Source organism: Diceros bicornis, chromosome 27 (genome assembly GCF_020826845.1).
Source record: "Diceros bicornis minor isolate mBicDic1 chromosome 27, mDicBic1.mat.cur, whole genome shotgun sequence".
Taxonomy (NCBI): Eukaryota; Metazoa; Chordata; class Mammalia; order Perissodactyla; family Rhinocerotidae; genus Diceros; species Diceros bicornis.
In genome coordinates, this window is record NC_080766.1 from 22982898 (window position 1) to 23006902 (window position 24005).

General features: G+C 34.9%; 1 protein-coding gene across 1 annotated transcript in view; it reads left to right on the top strand.

Annotated features, from left to right (window-relative positions):
- Positions 1 to 24005, top strand: part of NCAM2 (neural cell adhesion molecule 2) — a 444936-nt gene that overhangs the window by 265883 nt on the left and 155048 nt on the right. Inside the window, exons 2-5 of the mRNA XM_058522953.1 lie at positions 31 to 105; positions 3246 to 3452; positions 5596 to 5739; positions 12095 to 12232. Coding sequence (XP_058378936.1) covers positions 31 to 105; positions 3246 to 3452; positions 5596 to 5739; positions 12095 to 12232 — 564 coding nt within the window. The remainder of the gene's footprint in view (positions 1 to 30; positions 106 to 3245; positions 3453 to 5595; positions 5740 to 12094; positions 12233 to 24005) is intronic.

Here is a 24005-nt window from a genome sequence, read left to right on the forward strand (position 1 = left end):
TATTAATTGTTACTCAAACATTTTTTTCAGCTCTTCTTCAAGTGACAATTTCACTTAGCAAAGTAGAGCTTAGTGTGGGCGAATCTAAATTCTTCACATGTACAGGTATGTATTTCTACAAATATTTTCAGATAACTTGTTTTGTGTTTTAATTATTTAATATAATATATTGGCAAAATTTAAGTAGTGAAAAATTCGGTTCTCTGAAAATAAAATCTTATATTATCGTTGGGTTTATAATGATTGGAAAAGTGTTAATAATCATATTTTGTGTATTAAACACTATGAATTTTATTTCTGTTAATTTCAAGTTATTAATTTTGACTGTCGAACTAGCTCATTTATTTTGAAGATAAGTTATTATCAAATATAATGTAGGCACAATCACTTAAATCAATTCAAATATTATTCCTGTCTAAATAGTAATATCAGGATGAATGTAAATATTATAACTGAATCATTTTTGTATATATGCAATGAATAAATTAGATATGGCACACTGCACTATAGTTACACCTGAATGAAGATTTTAGGACAAATCAAATCAAATCTATCTTTATAAAAAATGAATTTTATTTATTTATTTATTTATTTATTTATTTATTTATTTATTTTTGGTGAGGAAGATTGGCACTGAGCTAACATCTGTGCCAATATTCCTCTATTTTGCATGTGGGATGCTGCCACATCACGGCTCAATGAGTGGTGTGTGGGTCCGTGCCCAGGATCAGAACCCGTGAACCCCAGGCCCCTGAAGCAGAGCACGCAAACTTAACCACTATGCCACCAGGCCGGCTTCATGAATCTTTTTTTTTTTAAAGTAGATAGTTATTTAATTCAGGAAGACTTTTGCAAAATTTTTGTGACTATTATTCAAAAGTATTATATTTCATAATGCTTAAGAGAAATTATATGGACCTCATTTGGTTTAATCATGCACATGCAAAATTTTTTCAGAAGACATTTAGATAGTTAAACATCAAATTCTGGTTGAACATACTGTTGCACTCACAAGTGAACACATTCTACTTCTATTTAGATTCATCATATTCATTTTTATGCATACAAGCCTTCATACCTAAAGTTTCAAAAAATATTTATTTAGTGCCCAAATTGCTTTTTAAATTATTTTAAAGTTGTTTCCATTTCTGATTATACTTAAACAGTTCAAAATTGGATTAAAATAGACATTTCTGACATAAAATGCAGTATAAAAGTTGTCTTGAGATTGGCAAGGCTTATTTAAATTATTATTAAAACTAATAAAAATATATAGATAGTTATAATAACATATTTATATATTATATGTAGCATATGTATATCACATCTTATGAAAAACTAATAGAGACTATGATTCTTCTTGTATTTGCCTTCTTAAAGGTCTGAATTGTGAGGTCTATTGATACATACTGTTGTATATTGACAAATGGAAATGCAGAGAGCAAAAGAGAGATTGGTTCAATATCATTTCTTGTGTCAGCAGAGCTTTGGCATAAGAATGTAGGTCATTGTTTCTAAATCTCATCCATATTTTATATACACAAATGCACACGTGCACACACACAATTGTATTGCATAATCACAGAATAAAGAAATAGTTTAAAATAAGTTTTGAAGATAAAATGAAATTGTATTATTTTGTTGGGTTTGCATGTTACAATTATATAAATTATATATGTAATTGCCTCTGTATGCATTATATAAGGTCAAATTAAGACATAATTTAAAAGGATGAATTAACATCATTCAGTGGTACTGTTTTGCTCTTAATAATAAGACAAAATAAACATTTTTTTCCTTTTATATAAAGATGTGTAACCAAGAGCTGTACTGTTGTCATGGAAGTGGCCTTATTTATGTTAAATCTAGTAGTCAAACAAAAATCAAAAAATAAAGATGTAGGAAACCCATGCAAATCAGAATGCTTGAGTATATTTTTATACTACAGTACTGACTATGTTGATATCACTCTCAAGTTTCCTAACACCCTAAAACATAGACAACTAAAGCTCAATAAAATGAGTATGTCTTAAATTTAAACTTGAAGGTAGTCAGATCCTCAGAGAGCTAAATAAGAGTGTGTCATATTATTAAAGCAAACACCTCCCCTAAGTGAATTATCCTATAACCACTATGGTTTCATGATTCTTTTCAGAAAAACTGAAGATAATGTAACTAAGATCCACCTAAGATTTAATTAACTTTCTTTTATACTTTTTGCTCAAGACTGTCTAATTTGATATAGAAAGAAGAATAATTTGTTTCTAAAGCCATTTTTTGGCAAAAAAATAAGAAGGAACAATTTTCTTCAAAGAGGTCCTGCAGATGTTAGTTAACTTTTTGTGTTTTCCCCCGATACTTTTGAGTTGACAGTGTAGGCAGCTTCACAAATTATCTCCAAGTAATTAGGTGAAATACTTCCTTTTGGTGACTAAAAGCAAACACAAGAAGCTTTAGCTTTTAAGAGGATAATAACCTAGATTCTGAATTGGAAAACTTAAATAAATGTTTACCCTGTAATGATTTGGTTGTAATTGCCTAGCAGTGTAAGTATCATTTCAATGCATTCTAATTATCATATGATTAAATAGTTAATGGTTTTAGATTAAAATGATGAAACTACTCATTTCAGTTGGGAAAAGAGATTAGTGCTCCATTTTAAAAATAGTCATTGGCCTTATCTGTACAAGTTTAACAACTTAGGAAATTAATTCAAAATTCGCTATTATCAAAAGCCAAAGTTTATTTTTTATAAGATTTACATTTTTATGAGCTCTGCTTTATCAGGGAAAAAAGTACTATGTCCTGATCCTAGCAAAAAAAGAGAGTTGAGCAGGTGCAATCATGTCAGTAATCATGTTTCTGTTCAGATATATCTATCCAGTATAATTTATGTCTGACTCAGTGGCCAAGCCAGTTTCATAGCTTAAGTGTAGTAATGATCCATACATTGCTATGGTAAAGTTTCAGCTATCAAGGTTAAATATCATACTGCATGTTTCCTATGGAACTTTTGGATTTTGCTTACCAAAAATGGGATTTAGTCCTCAACGTTGGATAAATAAGGATGAACATGTGTGTTAACATTTGTGCTTACTTTCAATTTTGTAAGATTTTCAGATTTCAAGTCTTCTGTTATTTGCGTTGTTTCCTAAATTGTTAAGAGTCGTTACGTAATAGTAAGTGCTAATGCCCAAACACTTGAAACATATTTTCAAACATTTCTTTTCCATGGCTTTTTACAGCAATTGGTGAACCTGAGAGTATAGATTGGTATAATCCTCAAGGAGAGAAGATCATTTCAACACAGAGGGTAGTGGTGCAGAAGGAAGGTGTTAGGTCACGATTAACCATCTACAACGCAAATATAGAAGATGCAGGGATATATCGTTGTCAAGCAACAGATGCCAAAGGACAGACACAAGAAGCCACAGTTGTTTTGGAAATTTACCGTAAGTCACGTATCTATAAGTTTTAGTTGATTGAAACAGTAGTGTTATATAAATTCAAGGAAAATAAAATGTATTTAACAATAAAAACTACACTCATTAAGAAACTATGTGCTAGGCAGTGTTCCAGGACCGTTATGGATATCAGCTTACAGTCATGTGTCGCTTAAGGAAGGGGATACAGTCTGAGGAATGCAGCATTAGCGGATTTCGTCGTTGTGCGAACATCATAGAGTGCACTTACACAAACCTAGATGGTATATCCTGCTACACACCTAGGCTATATGGTGCTAATCTTAGGGCACACTGTCCTTTATGGGGTCCGTCTTTACTCGAAACGTCATTATAGGGCACATGACTTGTGTTTATATATTACCGTAGTGCATCATTCAAATAGAATAGAAAAAAGGTAGTAGTTGATTATAAGCATATAGATGGAGCCAGTTCTGTTGGTTAAATGATATAGATGAAAATGTTTCAGTTTTCTCAGGCCGTTAAGAATCTGTTGGGTAAAAAGAAAGCAGTCATTTATTTAATGGTATGAAATTTATTGGGAGTACTTTTTCACTCTAAAATAAAAAGTCATGATGAGAACAAATGAAATTACATATGTGATAGCAGTGAGCCGTCTCGAATGAGAATTAGGGAAGGGTCAGTGAGCTTGAGTAGACAGAGAAAAAGCTGAAAACTCGTCTAGTGGAGAATACTACCTAGTCTTCACCACCAGGCGTTTTCGTTGACAAGCTTTCCCACACTTCCACGTCATCCTGTGACTTGAGATCAACTGCTTCCTACGTGCCCTTCCCCTTCTCACGTTTAGGAATCATTAACCTGTTTAGGGACACTTTGTGAAGTCTGTTGACTCTAAGGCTCTGTCACTTTTGTGGCCTCGAGCAATTGCCTAACCTTTCTGTCTTTAGTTTCTTCGTCTATAAAATGAGTGTAATAGTAGTACCTACCTCCTGTATACAGTTATTTTGAGGACTAGGTTAATTAATATTGCACAAAATGCTTAGAACAATGCCTTACACTTAATATGTGATAGTTAGCATTTCTACCAGTGTAAAATTATAAAATTTTTTAGAATACTAGCTCATAAGGCATCTCTTTATAGCTTTGTTTTTTATTGTTCTAGAAATAAGATATGAAAAAAAAAAAAGCCAAAAGCATTTCCACAGCATGACTTCCTCTTTGATGACCAGGGCAATTTGTTGACACTTGGTTGCCCTCATTTTTCCTGCTCTGGCTTTTTTTCCCCCCTGTTAGTTTCTAAGATCTTCAAGGAAAGATATTTTCCCTGTTTATGTGACCCCTATTGTACCTTATTCATAAATAGAAAAAAAATTGAATTGAAACAGTCATTTCATAGACATAGCATTTGGAAATATTTTTTATTACTTTAAATGATACAAAGGAACAGCCCTGGTGTTTATTGGTGAAAGTAGAGAAATAAATTTTTTTTTGGCAAAAACAATGAATTACATTTTTTAAAATTTCTCAAGCATAAATATCCATGTTCCTTCATTCATTAAACACGTCTGTTGAGTGTCTACTACATGGCAGACAATATTCTAAGTCCTAGAGACTCAGTAGTGACTAAAACAGAAGTCACTGGCCACTTGATGTGTATATTTTAGTGAATAAAGACCGATAAACAATAAGTAAGCTTAAAAAAACGTAGATGCTAGCTATACCTGCTAGGGAATTCTTTAGTAAGGAAATTAAGTAGGGTAGAGAGATAGGGAGAGTTGAAGTAAGAAAGGAGAGAACTATTTTATCTGTGGAGGTTGGGCAGAAATCTGAAGGAATTTAAGGGAGTGCGGACACCCTGGGGTGAGAACACATCTGGAATATTCAAAGAATTGCAAAGCAGACAGTTTGTCTGGAGCACAGAGACTAAGAAGAGAGAAGAGAAATTGGGATCAGAGCTGTGGGGCTGACTCTACTTCATATGGGACCCAGTATGGCATTGTAAGGACTTTGGAAATTATCGAGGAAGAGGAATTAGATTATCTGATTTAAGATTTTAAAGGATGTAGATTGAATTAATTATTTTATTATAGCATCAATCAACACAGATTCTGAAATATTATTGGAAGAAATAAGCGATAATACTTTTATGATTTGTTTTACTTTCTTGAAACAGAAAAACTCACCTTCAGAGAAGTGGTGTCTCCTCAAGAATTCAAACAAGGAGAGAATGCAGAAGTGGTTTGCCGAGTTAGCAGTTCACCCGCACCTGTTGTCAGCTGGTTGTATCATAACGAGGAAGTCACCGCTATTTCCGACAGTTAGTATTTTGGTAACTCCCTAAGTTATATGTTCTAATAATATTGCAATTTTTAAAAGACTGAATCTACTTGACCAAATATGGAAATTGGAGTTTTTGACCCTAAGTGTCAAACAACTACTTTGAGAGCCTTAAAGCTCTAAACTAGGAATTGGCAAACTACAGACCTCAGGCCAAATTCAGCCCCTCTGCTGTCTTTGTAAGGTGTTGTGAGAATACAGGCAATCTTGATTGTTACATATTGTCTATGGCTGCTTTGGGGACAGGACTGAGCAGCTGTGACACAGATGGTTTGGCCTGGAAAGACTAAATAGTTATTATCTAGAGATTTACTGAGAAAGTTTGCTCACTTCTGCTCTATTCAAGAAAAAATTACATACAAACAGTGCAAGGATGCTAAGTATATGAAGGAATCAATCCAGATGCTTTCAAATTTTACATATTGTAATTCAAACATGATCCCATGGACCCACTATGTGTAAACTTAATATCTATATGAATCCTGTTTATTATTCTGGCAATGTTCTTTCAAAGACACCTACATGTTCTAAATATTATGGTAAGATGCATATGGGTAATAGACAGAAAAGTGCATTCATTAAAATTGTCTTCAAGATTTTGATTCAGACTCAGCTAAAATTCCAGAATAATATGACATCTGAAATTGAAAGCATAATTTGCTTACATTATGCTACTTTACCATTGTGCATTGGGAGCATTTTCAATTTAGAATATTTTTCAATGCACCTGCATTGCAGAGAGGTACAAAATAATTGAATCCTTTTGAATACTTTCCATCTCGGATGATTCCGTTTTGTGTTTCTGAGACGAAACTTCTACAGCATAAAAGAGAGAAAGCATAGAGTATCTATTTTTGAATATGTACAGAGAAGGTCTCATGATCATGTTTAATAGTCATTGTTTAATTTTGAGAGAATTTTTCTGGTCTTGGCATTTTCAATGCTTGTCAGTTATTGATTAAAACTCTTTTTTCTATTATAATAAGATAATGAGAAATAATACTTGATTTCTTAGTGTAGAATAACTGCTTTAGATTTTATTAACAAATTGCATGAGTAAATTGTGCAATGTATTTTCAGCTTTTTTCCCCTGAATAATAAAGAAAAGGCAGTTCTTTTATAGCAGTTAAATGACAATGTCTAAACATTTTCAGATTGCCTAATCTTAGGTTTCAAGTGTACATCTGGTTTATTGTAAACCTTAATTACAAGGAGGTTTTGAAATGAATTATATCTTTTAAAAGACACATAGAACAAAAACCTCAAAGCAAAGATTGATGATCAAGTGTGGGGATGATGGAGGAGAGATGCTTCTCTGCTGCAGTTTCCCCACTTTTTACCAGTATCCCAGGAGGACTGATGTGAAGCTGCAATTCCATTATCCCTGTACTCCTTTCCTTGGCCCTGAAGCTTTGAACAACTTTTGTAACTGCTCAGTACCTAATTCAGATTCTTCATTTGTAAACAATGGATTATTATACCCATTTTAAACAATGGTTGTGAGTTTTAAGTAAGACATTAGACATATAATAAATATTTGTTGTGAAAAAATAAATTATTTGGTTATATATATCAGGTTCTCAATAAATGACATTAATTTTCTTGCTCCTTCTCATTGAGTGTTTCAAATCTTGGGAATCAGTTTTACCAAAATTATATGCATTCGGGTTATATCTAGAAGCAAAACCCCAATGTAGGTGAAGTGACTAGACTAGAGTTAAATATGAAATGTAACATGGCAGGCAAAATAAAAAAGGGATATGACTTTTTTTTTTTCTACTCTGGAATATAAAGGATGGAGGTGAATTGTGAGGAAGGACAAACTTTTCTAACCTTTTAATATTGGAGGAACTTGCCACAGAGTTCATTATCAAACAATTTGTATGTTCATGATGGCTTCACAAGAAGTAATATATTTTACCTGATTATAGCTCATCTGGTTCCTTTATTAAAACTAATGGAATAAAATTAGCTTTATAACTATGAAAGGAACATATACAGGGATTTAGAATAACGTAGTGTGTCCAGGTAACTTTCTGAAGCCTTAATGTGGTACGAGAGTAAAGTGTAGAGGCTCCAGATGAAACAATGAAGGCTTGGAAATGTCCATCTTAATAGCCATGCTTTCAGTAGCAGCTGTGTGGCAGATATTCAGAATTAAAATTCTCACAGGGGCTGGCCTGGTGACGTAGTGGTTAAGTGAGCGCACCCTGGTGCGGTGGCCCCGGGTTCAGATCCCGGGCACGCACTGACACACCGCTTGTCAAGCCATGCTGTGGCGGCATCCCATGTAAAGTAGAGGAAGATGGGCACAGATGTTAGCCCCAGGCCAATCTTCCTCAGCAAAAAGAAGAGGATTGGCAACAGATGTTAGCTCAGGGCTGGTCTTCCTCAGAAAAAAATAAAATTCTCACAGAATATTTGAAGTGGAAGTTTTCTATGTTGCTTGTTGAAAGGAGATCCATATGCTAAAGAATCCCAAGCATTTATGGAATACAGGTGACATTTTGTTATAAAAGTTGAATATCCTGACTTGTGTGTCACTCTGATGGAGGGATATGCTATTGCAGATGCCTGTTCAACTTCAGCCAGTTTGAAAGTTATCTCTGAAACTTCCCAAATGCTTTGATCATTCCCTAATGAAGTACCCTTTATGCATCAAAAACTGTGGATAAAATCGTCTTGTTCAATAAAATTTTTATGTAATCTAATTCGAGTATAAAAATTCATTTGACAGTTATTGAACACCTGGTATATGCCATCCAGTATGCTAGATGGTGGTTAATTATGCTTAACAAGATAAACAAGTTCACTCCCTTCAAAATGCTAATAATCTAGTGGAAAAGATAAATAGATCAGTGAAGGCAAGGTGTGTTGAGGTCAATGATAAGGAAAATGCCGTGATAGAGGATGATAAAGAAAGAACACCTAAACTCCTTAGGGCAGAGGAGGGTGTCCAAGATGCTTGCTGAAGTGAGGAGTGACTTTCAAATATGAAAGGGGCTTAGCCAGGCAAAGCATGGTGGGGACTTCTCAGGACGAGAGAACACCATATACAGCGGCTCAAAGGTGAAAGACAATATGGATGGCACTTTTCAGAAACTGGAATAAGTTCATTATAATTAGAATTTATGAATAAGTATAATTAGAATACTCATTCTAATAGATAAAGATACCTAGATTTGTTCATACAGGAATAATAAAGGAAGCTGGAAAGGAAGGTTGAGCCAAGTCAACATGGCCTTGATATCTCTGCTAAGGAGTTTGGAATTTATCCAAAGGGGACATCACTAAAGGATTTTAATCAAGGCAGTGACATCACCTGATATGTATTTGAGAAGAATATTAGTGCTTCAGTTAGAAGACTGATGGGAGTCAAGGCAAAAATCCAGGCACGGAGAACTGTTCAAATCTTAATGAAATAATTGCTGAGAGAGAAGGAGATTTAGACTAAGTAATGATTAAGGGAGAAGTGATAGCACATGGGATGTGGTTGGATATGCAGACTGAGGGAGATGGAGAAGTCAAAGATGACTCAAGGAACTTGACTTGGGTGAATAGTTCCATGACTTGTAGAATTTGCCTTGGGCAACTAGCTCAATGTGAAGATATGTGAAGACAGAGCTGGAGAGTAGCATATGAGAAATTTCAGGTGGAGGTGGTGAGCTAAATTTTAAACATACTGAGATTGAAGTACTTACAACCCTTCTCAGTAGGTACATCTGGTAGATTGTTAAACAGTTCTGGAATTCACACAACGGTCTGATCTGAAGAAAAATTATGAGTCTCAAAATACAGATGGCAATTGAAGCTGTAAGAATAGATGAGACAGACCATCAGTGGCTGTGGAATGAGAAGAAAAGAGAATTTAGAACATAATCTGCTTAAAGAAGCATAAAGCGGTTACCTTATTGAATACTATCTGATTTCATTTATTTTTTTTTCTATAATAATGAAAATTTAGGTTTCTGTATAATGAGAGAAACAGATAATCTCTAATAGTTAAATAGTTCTGATATCCACTGTTATTATTTGTGATTGATTGAAGCAGCGCTTTTCTTCAAATGTATTCTGCAAACACATATTAATGATGTACATTGGTTTGATAGTTTGTGAACATCATTCCATGGACTTTATAAACATATTTAAAATTTAACAAGCAATTTTCATGTAGTTTGTTTTCTGTGTGGAAAAATTTTATATACTTAAACACATAGAATGATATGTATTTAGATTTAGCAGGTAATTACTGTTTTCCTAATGTTCTAATAGTTTTCTCTCAGACAGTAGAAATGCTATATTAAGATGGCCATTTGAAACTAAAATTTTGCAATTAGAAGAAATTGATTCATTCCCATCAAAAATACATATTATGTAAATTCTAGTTCTTTCTCCTTTTTATATCAAGCATTTCCTTCCTGATTAAAACAATGCGTCCCCTTACTATTTTTTTCTTATTTAAACTATAACCATTAAAGAATATTATAGCTAAAGGATTGATACATATTTTAGTAAGTTAGAAAATATAATATTACGATGATCTAGGTCTGATTAGGTGCATCATTATCTAAATTTGAACTTTTTTATTTCTAAATGCTTCTCCTTCTAATTTCCAGCCACACATTTGAATAGAGGATTGTTTAATTGATTTTGAAACACTATGAATTTTTAGGTTTTAGGAGTTCTGAGTTCCTCCAACATATTGTGAGTTATACTTTGAAATTTCTTACAGATTGCCTTTCTTTCTCTCCAATCTTTCTTTTGGTGAGAAAATTTACTAGGGGAAACCATCCATATAAACATTTTTGTCTCTCTTTTTAAGATCAATCTGTAGAAGAAATAAACATTATGGGAAAGTTTATACCTCTTGGGCTGAAAATCATGTGTCTGTAGCTTTATAATCAATATTTTCTCTCTGAGGGAGGCTCTGAATCTACACATTTCCACTCTATTAATTATCTCTTGCTTACCTGTTTTAATGACCTCCTGTAGTATGATCACTCCCCTATTTGTATTTCTAGCCCAAACTTCTCCCCTTGCATTAAGGAATTAGTATGGTAAATGAACCCCAAATCTGAATTGAACCCCAAACTGCCTAATATCATAGAAGTTTATTTCTCACTTATGAAAAGTCCAATTAGCAGCAAGGGTGGAGATAGGATTCTATCCCACACATCCATTCAGTGATCCAAGCTGAGGGAAGCTCTACCTTTTTCTCATGTGGCTTCCGTGTTGGCCCTAACCTCTCTATCAAGCCAGCAGAGAAGGGCAAGAACAGTAAACATCAGAACAGGTCCCAAAAGTAACGTTTAATGGTATAAGAGTAAATATTTCAGAGGTGGACAGCTTGAAATAATGGCATTTCTACTTGACCAAAAGACCCAACATCGTTGAGGATGTGTCTCTCTTATTCATCAAAGTGTCTCAAATACAGTATGTGGCAAATAGATGATGTTCAATGATGTCTATGGATGCATTAATTAATGAAATTTAGGATATTGCCTTTACAACATCTTTCAAAATAGGGGTAGATGTCAGAACATCTTTACTTGATAAGAAGGGAAAATGTCTTAACACTACAACAAAATTGTGATGATTAAAAACTAAGGCGAGACATTTTGGAAAATACTGTCAGGCTGAGACGCTGCTTAGACTAGACAGAGTATTTTAAGCAATCAGCTAATGCCTGCTCTATGTTAGCTTATTTTTGTATGTATGCATGTGCACACACTCACACATAAAATGGAATCTGGAAATAAAATTAATGAAGTCTAATCTATTCATTCCTAAAATGGATTATCTTGCATTTAGAAAAAAAATCCTCAAATAAATTCCAGATATGAACATTTTATATGTCCTCTATGTGACTTGAATATTCTTGTATCATTTAGCTGCCTCCTCAGGGTATGCAGAATTATTAGTTTAATTATTGTGTAAGGAAAGATATTCAATCAATTTTCTAACCCTTTTCCATACCCAAGTTGCTACTTATTTGCAGTCAAAACGTTTTCGTGTCTGCAATATCTAATCCCTTCGCATTGTTCTTTTGTGTATCGTTTCTGCATTCAAAGTACCAAGGGGAAAATAATAGCCTAACCATTTTATGTGGAAATAAAGTCTTGAATGTATTTTAGAAAAAAGATGTAGCAAGGCAGTATGGAATGGAAAAATTGAAGTCATGAAATTACATTTTACTTTCAGATTTGAATTTGTTTGTTGATGAAAAGTTTGATAGTGTCAGACAAGTGCCATATTTTAACTCTTAGCAATTTAGAACACATTGGACTCTGCCTGCAATTACTGATATCATTTCCTCCCCTTTGCTTCCTTTCCAGATCGGTTCGCTATGTTAGCCAACAATAATCTGCAGATTCTCAACATCAATAAAAGTGATGAAGGTATATACAGGTGTGAAGGAAGAGTGGAGGCTAGGGGAGAAATTGACTTCCGTGATATCATTGTTATTGTTAATGGTAAGCAGAGAATCATTTGTACATATTTTATTGTTTCATTTTAGTGATATGTTTATTAAAAGGGCAACCATGTAAACTCAGCACTCAACACTTCCCTAGTAAACCTCTTCTATGCCGGGGGGAAATCTCCCCACCTCTATGATAGCATCTGTTACATTGTATGATAGCCTCAAGGTCAGCATCCCTGACATTTCACACTGTCATCATCGTTTGCAAAGAGTCTATGAGGGAGCAATTGCCTTCTGCTTGCTTTGTAGTTGTTGAGAGAATGCCAAATGAAACAGAGTTAAGTATCATACTAGATTTTACCTTTAAATTACATGTCGCTTAAACTGATCTATTTGACAGTGTTTGCAGGTTTTCTCAAATTTAATAATTGACTCTATAAGGTTACTCTTTCAAGTATTAAGCGACATTAATAATGAAGTTTCTGGCATCAGGATGATATCTCTTCCTCTTAACTTGGCTTCTCATACTGTATTTCTTGCCTGTGTTAATGAGACATTCTCTGACGCCATCAGAAGATGTCTGAATGTTGTCCTAATTGTCTCCATTTTGGTAATCTAATCTGTTATCAGGACAGGCTAATTTGGTGTTCTGATCGCCAATTCCAGGGTGTGTGTCTGGGGGTGGGAGGGTTTCCCCACACCAACAAGCAATGCTTGGGTCACCAGGTGGGTGTTCTACAATTCAACCTCTTTCTGTCTGTTTACCTGGAGATAGTGTCACATTCCACAGGTTGAGGGCTCAATCCTACAAGACTGCCCCTGCTCCCACTTCAGATGCCAGTTGCAAGTCCATGTTGTCACCTGTGCTTCTGACCATTGGCTATAAATTGGAGGCTCCCATGACTCCCTTTTCGAGTTCATTTAGTTTGCTAGAGCAACTGACAGAACTCAGAGCAACATTTTACTTACTAGATTACCGGTTAATTATATAACTCAGAAACAGTCAGATGGAAGAGATTCGTAGGGCAAGGTATGGGGATAGGGCATGGAGCTTCCAGGCTTTCTCTGAGCACTCCACTCTAGTCTCATCTCCACATGTTCACCAACCCAGAAGCTCCCTGAGCCCCATCCTTTTGGGTGTTTCTGGAGGCTTCATTCCATAGGCATGATTGATTAAATAATTGGTCCTTGGTGATTGATTCAACCTCCAGCCCCACCCCTCTCTCCTTTCCCTGGAGAGCTGGGGTGGAAATGAAATTTCCAACCCTCTAATAACATGGTTGGTTCCCCTGGCAACCAGCCCCATCCTTAGGTTACCTAAGGGGCTTTTCAAAAGTCACCTCATTAACCTAACAAAAGACACCTTTATTGCTCTTACCACTCAGGAAATTCCAAGGATTTTAGTAACTCTGTGCCAGAAATGGGGACAAAGGCCAAATATATATTTCTTGTTATAAATCACAATATTACACGTGCCTATTGTATTTTCTCAACGTCTCTCAAATATACTCTTTTCTCTATCGTCATGCCTTCCATAAGAGTGCTATCCTTAATTTTTTTTCTCTTGAATTGCTACAATTTGTATTCTCTCCTCTCAGTCTCACAATTCCACCTTCCTCTCCACCAGTCCTTTCCACCCTTACAATTTTCAATGTCAAAACCACTTTTCATGGCATAGGAAGCATCTTATGATCCAACCCTCCTTCCCTGACCATTCAGCCATGAGCACCTTATGCTTCGGGCATATGTAAATACCTGTGGTAACACTACTCCAATGCTTTTATTTTTTTCTTCTGCTTTAAAATAGCAAGTTACCAATCACTATAATCACAAGATTCTATAAGCAGAATGTAATTTATTCTTTTTAGAATAGATAAAACAGAGTTAGCCACAAGTTTCCTATGAGTTAGGGGAGGCAGAGGGGTAAATAAATCAGTGTCTTCTTCCATATCCACCTGCCGCCTTCCCTCATAAGCTATTTCTCCAGTTTTCTGAAGAGACTGGAGAACACTGGGAATATCATATAGATCTAAACGAGTTACTTGTTCTTTTCTTTCCTAGAGCAGAGGTAGTTTAACCACAAATGTGCTAAAAGATAAAGACAATATTAAATCACAGCTATTTTTTTCTCTCCTTCTTTGTCTATAATTAATTGGGATTTATAGATAATATTGTTGCCGCACAAAGGGCATGATCTGCTCACCGCAAGACAAAAGCCAAACCGTCAAGAGGCAAGACAGTGGTAGAGAAAGGACTTTTATGTAGCGAAAAGCCAGCTAATCAGAAGACGGTGGACTCATGCCCTAAAGAACCATCTTAAAGAGAATACAGAATCTTGAAGCAGTTATATAGGGCTAATGGTCTATAGAGAAGGGGGTCCAGAATGTTGACCATCTGGTGCTGTACACTAGTGAGGGACACCACACCAGACCCTTCAGCTGTCATTGATGATGTATGCCGGTATAGAATCTCTCTCTGGGAGTCGTTGGAGGAGAAGGTCAAGAAGGTTGTCCATCTGGCACCATAGACTGGGGATCGCTACATTTCTAAGGAACTCCAAAGAACAAAGTTACTGTCTTATCGCAGCTGGGAAGTATAAAGCAAAGTAGGGGTTATAAGTCATAATGCATGCAGTTTTCCTTATGTTTCAGTTATTTATTATCTAGCCTATGTGCAAGCCAGAGTATGTCCAGCTGGATTAATTACTTAGAGGTTATCCATAGTTACAATATGGCTCCCTGTCTGCAAAAATGGCTTCTCTTATGTCAAGCTCATGTGGAGCTAGTATCAATACAATGGAATAGACTAAGGTGGTATAGACATGGAAACTAGGCAAGCTGGTTGAAATTGCAGATGCTCATGAGGGAGGGCAAAGTGTCAGGCCTTCAAAGGAGATCTAGCTTTTTAGAGCCTTTTTTAGGAGTGCAGAGTCTGATGTTTACTAAGAATGTCACAGTCAGTAGTGGTTTTGACCTTCAATTTAAGAGGCAGATTTCAGTGCATGAAGGATAGGTTTAGGTATGGAGTTGTGTAACTATAACTGTAAGCATCTCCAATTGCTTTGTCTCTTTATTATATATAGTAAACAAAGCTAACTTACAGTAGCTATTGAGTTTGTTAATTATTGACTTAACTGTCTACTATGCTTTGTTTCGAAAAGAATTTAAGTTGGCGTATATAAATGTATTTTGTCATGGCAAATCCTCGTGATCAGTATTCTCTTATGAAAACGGGGATTATAAAATTAGTTGATGCATGTAGATTTCTTTAAAAAGCGCCAAGTTTATAAGAAGCAGTATATAAATATTTACTATTATATGTTATATATGTATGCATATGTAAAATTATGCACATATTTTTACACTAAAACATTAACTCAAGTCTGATATTTGAAAGGAAATGTCATCTGGCAGACATAGCATGTTAACAGTTTATTATCCATTCTGCTGTTGTAATTTCTACTTTAGTACATTTAGTACAGTCTGACAAAGTAATTGCCTTTTGCTGACTTTGTAGCTATTAAAAAAATGACAAATGAAACATAATCAAGTGCCATACTTTTAAATTACATCAATTACTTATTGCTTAAACTAATCTATTTGACAGTATTTGCAGGTTTCCTCAAATTTAATAATTGAATCCATAAGGTTACCCTTTCAAGTGTTAATGGACATAGTAACTAATAATTAATTAGTTAATTAATAATTAATTACTTAGTTAATGATTATTAACTAATCATCGGGTTGGCATAGCATGTTAACCCTTTATTATCCATTCTGCTATTATTTCTACTTTTATAGATTTATTACACTCTATGAAGAAGTAGTTGCCTTTTGCTGACTTGGTTAACTACCAAGTTATTAGTTATTAGTTAACAATAATTAATAACTAATCTCTTGTCATACTAGATTATCTGTGAGTGTTTGTATATTAATGATTAAATTTCTTTTGAAGGAAGGATTATTTGGTTATAATAAAGTTCGAGTCTTCAAGTCCATCATGGTCTGCATTCAAACTGGAATATTTAGCTCTGTATATCTATATTTATTATTTCAGGGTTCGCAAGGAGATAAACACTGGAATGTATTCTTTTGTGCCACTCAAATCAATCGTGTAGGTAATGGCCTGTTCTGTCTCCCTCACCCTGACCCTCCCAAAGCAAATCATCCTCCTTCCACATCTCATTCTCCTCTAACAGAATCAAACTCAGATCCTAATTGGACCTCCCTTGCTTGAACAACACTTTATCTCCAGTTCTAATTAGTCACATTTTCCCCTTATGGTCACAAACTCTCATACCTTAGAATTCTTGGTACTTCTTCAAAATAAGTGTTCACAAAATCAACCATCTATTGATTTACTTCTAGGTGATGCAGCTGGACTCAGTGGAAGGAATACATTAAGTAATGCCACCAGACATCTGTGCTATTCTCTCACATTCTGCATATTCTTCAGCCAGAAAAATCGTTCTGCTCTAGTCATATTGACTCTTGCCTTGCTTTCTGGCTCCTTTTAAATTCTGAGCTCTTCTTAAAAGTATCCTCTTATTATTTCTCTCTTATAAAACCTCTTGAAGATGTTTTGGTGCAACGTTTGAGGCTGCAAAAAATAATAATAAAATACAAGCAATACTTTATCTACCTTATTTTATCTGTCTTCAATTACAAAATTTGACTCACTCTATGCCCTTCTCTCCAATATCCCTTCTCCCCTGATGTTGTGAGCCCTCTCTCTTAATTGCTACTAATTTTATCCTTACTGATTTGGAGTTTATCCTGGACCTCTTTCATTTATCTCCTTCCCCCTCAACATATACTGAAGTCCCGACCAAATACTCCAGTCAATTGCTTCTTCACGTTCACTGCTTCTTTGCCAAACCCTGGCTCTGGAAGAAGCTCTGCTCTTTATCCCTTTGTTTGCTCTTTGCAAACTTTTCCCTCACATTTCCTTTCTTTCAATACATACTATATTTTTTCAACAATTAGTTGAAAGATATGCTTGCTAGGTTCCTCTGTAGTATCAGCAATACTAAATGTTAAGGATTTTTTTTCTTAACTCCCTCAATGACTTTCTTACTATATTTCTCAATGCCTGTGTATAGTTTTTCACAAATATTTATCTCTCCTTCTTTTAAGAGCTTATACCTTAATGCTCATTGCCATGGGAAGTGTGGTGTTTCCAGTGGGAGTATTATGCTTCCCCACCCATTGGATGATGTGACTTGCTCTGGCCAATGGCATATAAGCAAACATAATATACAAGTTTAAGAAGAATCACGTTTCCTCTCTTACTCTTTCCTTTTGCCATGAAACTGCCGTGGAACTAGAAGTTCCAAATAGGAACTTCTTCACTGGGGGCACTGTGATGAAGACATGTGGAACACAGTCACAGCTGATCTGTAGGTGCAGACACATAACATGAATAAGAAATAAAACACATTTTTTAAGCCCTGAGATTTTAGAGTCATGTGTTATCACATAAAAGCAGACAAATACAATGCCAGTGGCTTTTTCCTACTTAAACAAGCAATTTACACACTGTCTGACCCAGGGGTGCTTCTGAAATTACTTCCCTGAGTGTGCCTCAGACATCTTATAATCCCCACTTTCCCCTGATGGTGATCATTTCTTATGAATTTTTTTATCGCCTTATCAAAATATTGGGAATTCAACTGAAGATTTTTGACTGTAGTTTCAACGTTATCTTACATTGCATTCATATATTTATTCAGCAGGTATTTGCAAAGTACTTGCTCTATGTTTCATGCTGTGTTAAGCTCAGAATACGAACAGGTCTAGTAGAACATCATTTCCCTCAAGGCACTTAGAGTTTTATCTCAATAACTTAAAATAATCAACTTTACTAAAGTCCATTGTTGTTTATAGGGCAGTTGGATACAAAAGAATATAATAAATGCAATTTTTATATATATTTACAGACTGTTTTATAATAAGAAGGGGTACCTAATGTAGCTCAAGAGGAGACTAGCTGGGTATTTGGGATAAATCTATTGATGAAAAAGTGTTATTTTGTAGAATAGAGAGAGGGGAAATATATTGCAGACAGATAGAACAGCATCTGCAAAAGCAAAAGAGTGTAGGATGTGAACAAAGATCCAATAATATAACTGTTACTGGAATATAATATCTTGGGGAGGGAGTGGTGGTGGTGTTAGTCAGCTGATTTAGGGATTAGGTGGAGATGTAGCTGGAATGCAAGTATGGCTGGGTCATGGAGGACTATTCATGGAGTTCGTGGAGGCAAGGGAATTGACAGAGGATGGAGGCAGAAAGAGAAAATGAGTTCAAGTGAGAGATAATTAGGGCCTGTGCTACAAGGCAAGGAAATGAAGAGTAAGGTGTATAATCAGGTTGTATTTGAAGCAAAGCCTTCATGTTACACGTGTGTCACAGAGGCGAGAGCAATCAAGGGTAGTTTTAAGACTTCTAGTGTGGATTCTAGGCTTCCAGTGTAGTAAATGCAAGCAGAAGTGACCAATGACGTGTGAACTGAAATATATCTGCTGAATTTTACAATTATGAGTTTACATGAGACATTAGGATAAACAGTATCACTGGAGTAGCCTGGGTAAAATTCAGATTGCAATGACTTGAAGAATAAATGTACGTGTACGTTCATTGAAGAAGGAAGGTGTTGAAGTTACAGCACCTATTACCTCAGCTTGTTGGAATCAACTATTAAATGGGAAACATTATAAAGTTGAATTAAGGACTAGAGGAAGAGGTTGGAGTTTTAGGAAGATTTACCTTGAACATAAAAGGGCTATCTTTTTTGCTGAGCATGGAGGCAATGAGTCAAAAATGGTGAGGATGTGGATGAATTCACAGGTAGTTCTGGTCCATAATTTGAGAGAAGTCATGCCATCTGACTTCAATATTCTATTGACCTATATTCACCTGGCTTCCCTCATCTAGCAAACATTGATATATTCTTGATATTTCTCAAATATTTTTCCACTTTTTTATGTGTTTTTACCTGCTCTTTATTGGATCTTAAGGTATGCTTTCCAACATGCCTAAAACCTTTCTTTTCACTAACCTCCCAGCGGCTGCCTTCGTTTTATGATTGTATCTTATATTATTATTATTATATATTTGCTAAATTGGCTGGCCATCTTTTTTTAATAAATTCCTGGACTCATTTTACCAGATAATTACACTATACATACACACGCAAACACACGCACACACACAAACATACGTACACACAAATCGGGGGTATGTTCTTTTTAAAAGAGGATCAAAATCATTTCTCTCGCTCTGACCCAGGGCCATCCTCCCACCTTCAAGTTCCTAGCCTTTAGTTAAATAGAATGCTCTCCAAAACTACTCAGAAAATGTTCACGTAGATGAAAGACCTAGAAATAACTTTTAAATTTAAAATATAGCCAATAGAGAGTTATTTTTATAAAATGCTCTTTTAAGGTATAATGATTCATTATTTTCTGAATCTTTTGTAAATTTGTGAAGAATGATCTCCTCACTGCTGGTTCAAACTTGGGATAATGGAGGCAGGAACAATTGAGAGTGGATGAAAAACACCTAGTAGTATAATTTAAAAGCAATTGTGTCTTTAATCTTCCTTTGAACTTTAAAATCAACAGTGATGACAATGGCCAGAGATATTTGTGCAAGTAGGTATCTGAAGGTATAGTGCACTTTGTTACTGTAGTGACCCTCGGGCAGTGATTTTGTATTCTTACCTATTTCTAGCCATTTCTTAATAGAAAAAGAAAATTAGGAAAAAATACCTTTCTTTTTATAAAAAATGAAAAGTTGTATTTTTTTCTCTTTAAATTTTATGCAGTGTTATATAATGTAAAGCATATATAAAAATATAATGGTGAACTAGTCTCTTGTATATCAATAATATAATTGAATCAACCATGTAGAGAGATTTTAAGTTAAATGACTATAAATTATGAAGGAATTTATAATTTATAACAACAATATACAATATATAATTCACTCAAGTGTCAATAAATAAGGGTTTGTCAAAACCAGAATATTTTCTAACTTTGTTAAAAGGTTTTTCTCCCTAATGATTTCATTAAATTTCAAAGATTAGCAGTCTGGGAATGCAAGGAAAGAAAAAAAAAAACGTGCTTTCTTCTTCTTAACTCTTATCTAACCATTATTTTAGAAATTTGCAGACAATAGAAAATTAGATAGAAGATAGGGAGAGAGAGAGAGAGATCACCTACAAAGATCTATGCACATATCTTTCTTTGCTTTCTCCTCAACATAAATAATTGGTATGTATAGATAATATAGTTTCTTACCGTTTCTTCAATCTGTATTTCTCTTTTGCCCAGAATTCCCTGACTACAGTTAAAGTGGCATAATGTCATATTTGAAAGGTTGTGGAAAAGCATGTATTCATTTTACATCATATGCCTTTTAATCCCTGATGAAAAGAGAAAGCACAATTTTCTCATGGTTTGAATTAGATGCCTACTCTGAACTCACCTATCTCCTGGATGGCAGTCTCCTGCTGGTCATGTAGGGAGTGGTCTTTGTATTTTTTTCTCTAACATTTGGTTGATAAGTGCAGAAGTGAATCCTATCATTTGTAACAACAACAACAACAACAACAAAAACCCAAGAAATCTATAGAGGGTCACATAATACCACAATATTGCGAATTTTTAACGTTTCATAGAATCAATCAGTAAAGTAAAAGGTACCGTCAAGGTGTTATCTGACATTGTGGAGATGAATGACATTCAGCACAATTAAGGTCTCAGTAACTTTGGAGAAACATTCATAAGTTTTGTTCTTCAAAATATACTGCACTAAAGGATAATTTAGGAAGAAATGTGGGTATTTTATTCAAACTGCAAGTTACTTACGACCAGAATCTCTTGCCTTCGTTTTTTTTGTTTCCATCATATCCTATGGCTTTTAATAAAAGTGAAGGTATCCAGAGCATGTATATATATTTTTTTCTTTTTGGTGTAGAAGATTGGCCCTGAGTTAACATCTGTTGCCAATCTTCCTCTCTTTGCTTGAGGAAGATTGGCCCTGAGCTAACATCTGTGCCAATCTTCCTCTATTTTGTATGTGGGTCACCGCCACAGCATGGCTTGATGAGTGGTGTAGGTCGGCACCTGGGATCCAAACCCACGAACCCAGGTCCCCAAAGTAGAGTGTGCCAAACCTAACCACTACACCACTGGGCCCGCTCCAAGAGCATCTGTTTTTTTTTTTTTTTTTTTTGAGGAAGATTAGCCCTGAGCTAACATCTGTTGCCAATCCTCCTCTTTTTTGCTGAGAAAGACTGGCCCTGGGCTAACATCCATGCCCATCTTCCTCTACTTTATATGGGATGCTGCCACAGCATGGCTTGATAAGCGGTGTGCAAGTCCGCACCGGGGATCCGAACCTGTGAGCCCTGGGCCGCCAAAGCAGAGCGCGTGAACTTAACTGCTACGCCACCAAGCTGGCCCCAAAAGCATCTGTATTTTTAACAGAAAAAATAGTTAAGAAGCAAAGAGAATTTAAGTTAGATACAAATTAGATAGATACCCAATTTTAAGTAAAACCCTGTAGCAGATTATATTTTAAGTACAATATGGTTTTCCCCTTATACAGGTACATTTAGTTTTACTAGGATGAAAGATTGTGCAATCTCTGTCTAAAATATGGTTTTTCTTTCTCACTTTTTTTGCCAGGCTGATTTCCATTTGCACTATAAGACTTAGTTGAAGCATCATTTCTAGTAAGATTTCCTTAATTTCATCTGCCTTATTACATGACTTCCCTCCATGAGATCTCATAGCACTGGGTTCATCTCTAAAATTTTCCCAAGTTCAGGTATTTGAAAAGACTAACCAGATTACACAGAGTATGCTGAGGTATTTTTATTTTAAAGAAAAGTATATGGTGCAGCAAGAGGAAAAGAATGCGGGCAAACATCAGGCCAAGAAACAACCCCATGTGCAAGATTCCCAAGGGCCCTATTCATACTCAAGGATGGCGCTATGTTATCAGCTTGAACCACCAACATCTGAGTGAGAAATCGCAAAGAAGGTCTCAGTGGGGGCCCTTAAGTAATCAATGTAGGCTTCACAAATTGGTTAGTCCAGATGCAAACTATCAGTGCAGAAAATGACTTTGGGTATAGCTAGGGGAGTTACTGGTCCATCATAAACTCCAAAGTCTTTATCTTTGCTGAAAATCAAATAACAGACATCCAGGTATTTCTAGAGATACTTTAAAACTTTCCCAGCTGAACTATAATCCAATTCTATCTCTATAATCTATCACTGGAACTTTCACACTAACTTGAAATTATCCATTTATGTGTGAAATTATCTCACAGACCAGACCATTAATGCTTCAAGCGCAAAGTTTATATTTTATAGCTTCAAGGACTATCTTAGAATTTTGCACAGAGAAGGCAGTCAGTAACTTTTGGGATGATTTCTTTAGTTTTTGATTATTTCGTACAAAGTGTCATTACCCTAATCAATCACAAAAGATATTTTATTTGATAATTATTACTAATTAAATTTTCTTCTCTTTAGATTAAATAATTCAAATCATTTTATTACCTTGAGAACATTTCCCTCTATGTTACCAATCTACTAATGCAATTCCAGTTATTTTTCATATATTTTAACAGTTTTATTGAGTTGAATGTGATATACAATAAACTACATATTTAAAATGTAGTTGTGAAACAATCACCACAATCAAGATAGTAAATATAGTGAATATATCCATTACCCACGAAAGTTCCCAGAATTTATATAAAAGTAATCATGCAGTATATGTTCACTTTTAAGTGACTTCTTTTACTCAACAAAGTTATTTTGAGATTCATCCACTTTGTCCCATGCAATAATATTCTATACCTTTTTATTGCTTATTAATATTCAACTTCAGGAATATTTCACCATTTGCTTATCCATTCACCCAAATGACAATTTGGGATGTTTCAAGTTTTTGGCTTACAAATAAAGCTGCCATGAACATTTGTGTATAAGTCTTTGTATGGATATTTGCTTTTATTTCTCTTGGGTAAATGCCTGTGAAAGGCATGGCTGGATCATATGGCAGGTATATGTTTAACTTAAAAAAAAACTGTTAAATTGTTTTCCAAAGTGACTACTATTTTGCATTCCCAGAAGCAGTGTCTGGGCATTCCAGTTGCTCCATATCCTCACCAAAACGTCATCCGGTCAGATCTTTTGTGTTTAGACATTCCAGTATGTGTTTAGTGGTTTCACATTGAAGATTTAATTTGCATTTCTCTAATGACTAAGGATGTTGAGCATCTTTTCATATGCTTGTTACCACTCATCTTGTTTGGTATGGTATTTTTTCAAATTTTTAATCCATTTTTTAATAGGTTGTCTTCTTATTATTATAATGAGATTTCAAAATTATTTACTTTGAATACAATTCATTTATCAGATATGTGATGCAGAAATATTTTCACTCAATCTGTGGCTTATCTTTTCATTTTCTTAACATTGGCTTTTAGGCAGCCAAAGTTATTTTGGTGAGGTCCAATGTTCTTTTTTTTCATGAGTTGTGCTTATTGTGTAAAACCTAAGAAATCATTTTCTAACTTAAATACAGTAAGATTTCCCGAATGTTTTCTCCTAGAAGTTTTGTAACTTTTGGTTTTACATTTATATCTATGAGCAATTTTGATTTAATTTCTGCATAGGGTGCCATATGCAGGTCAGTTTTTGTTTTTTTATTTTTTTTTGCACGTGCATGTGTATTTTTCAACTTCAACATCAACGGTTAAAAATGATACCGAACCAAGTGGGCTCGCCTCCTGGTGAGTTA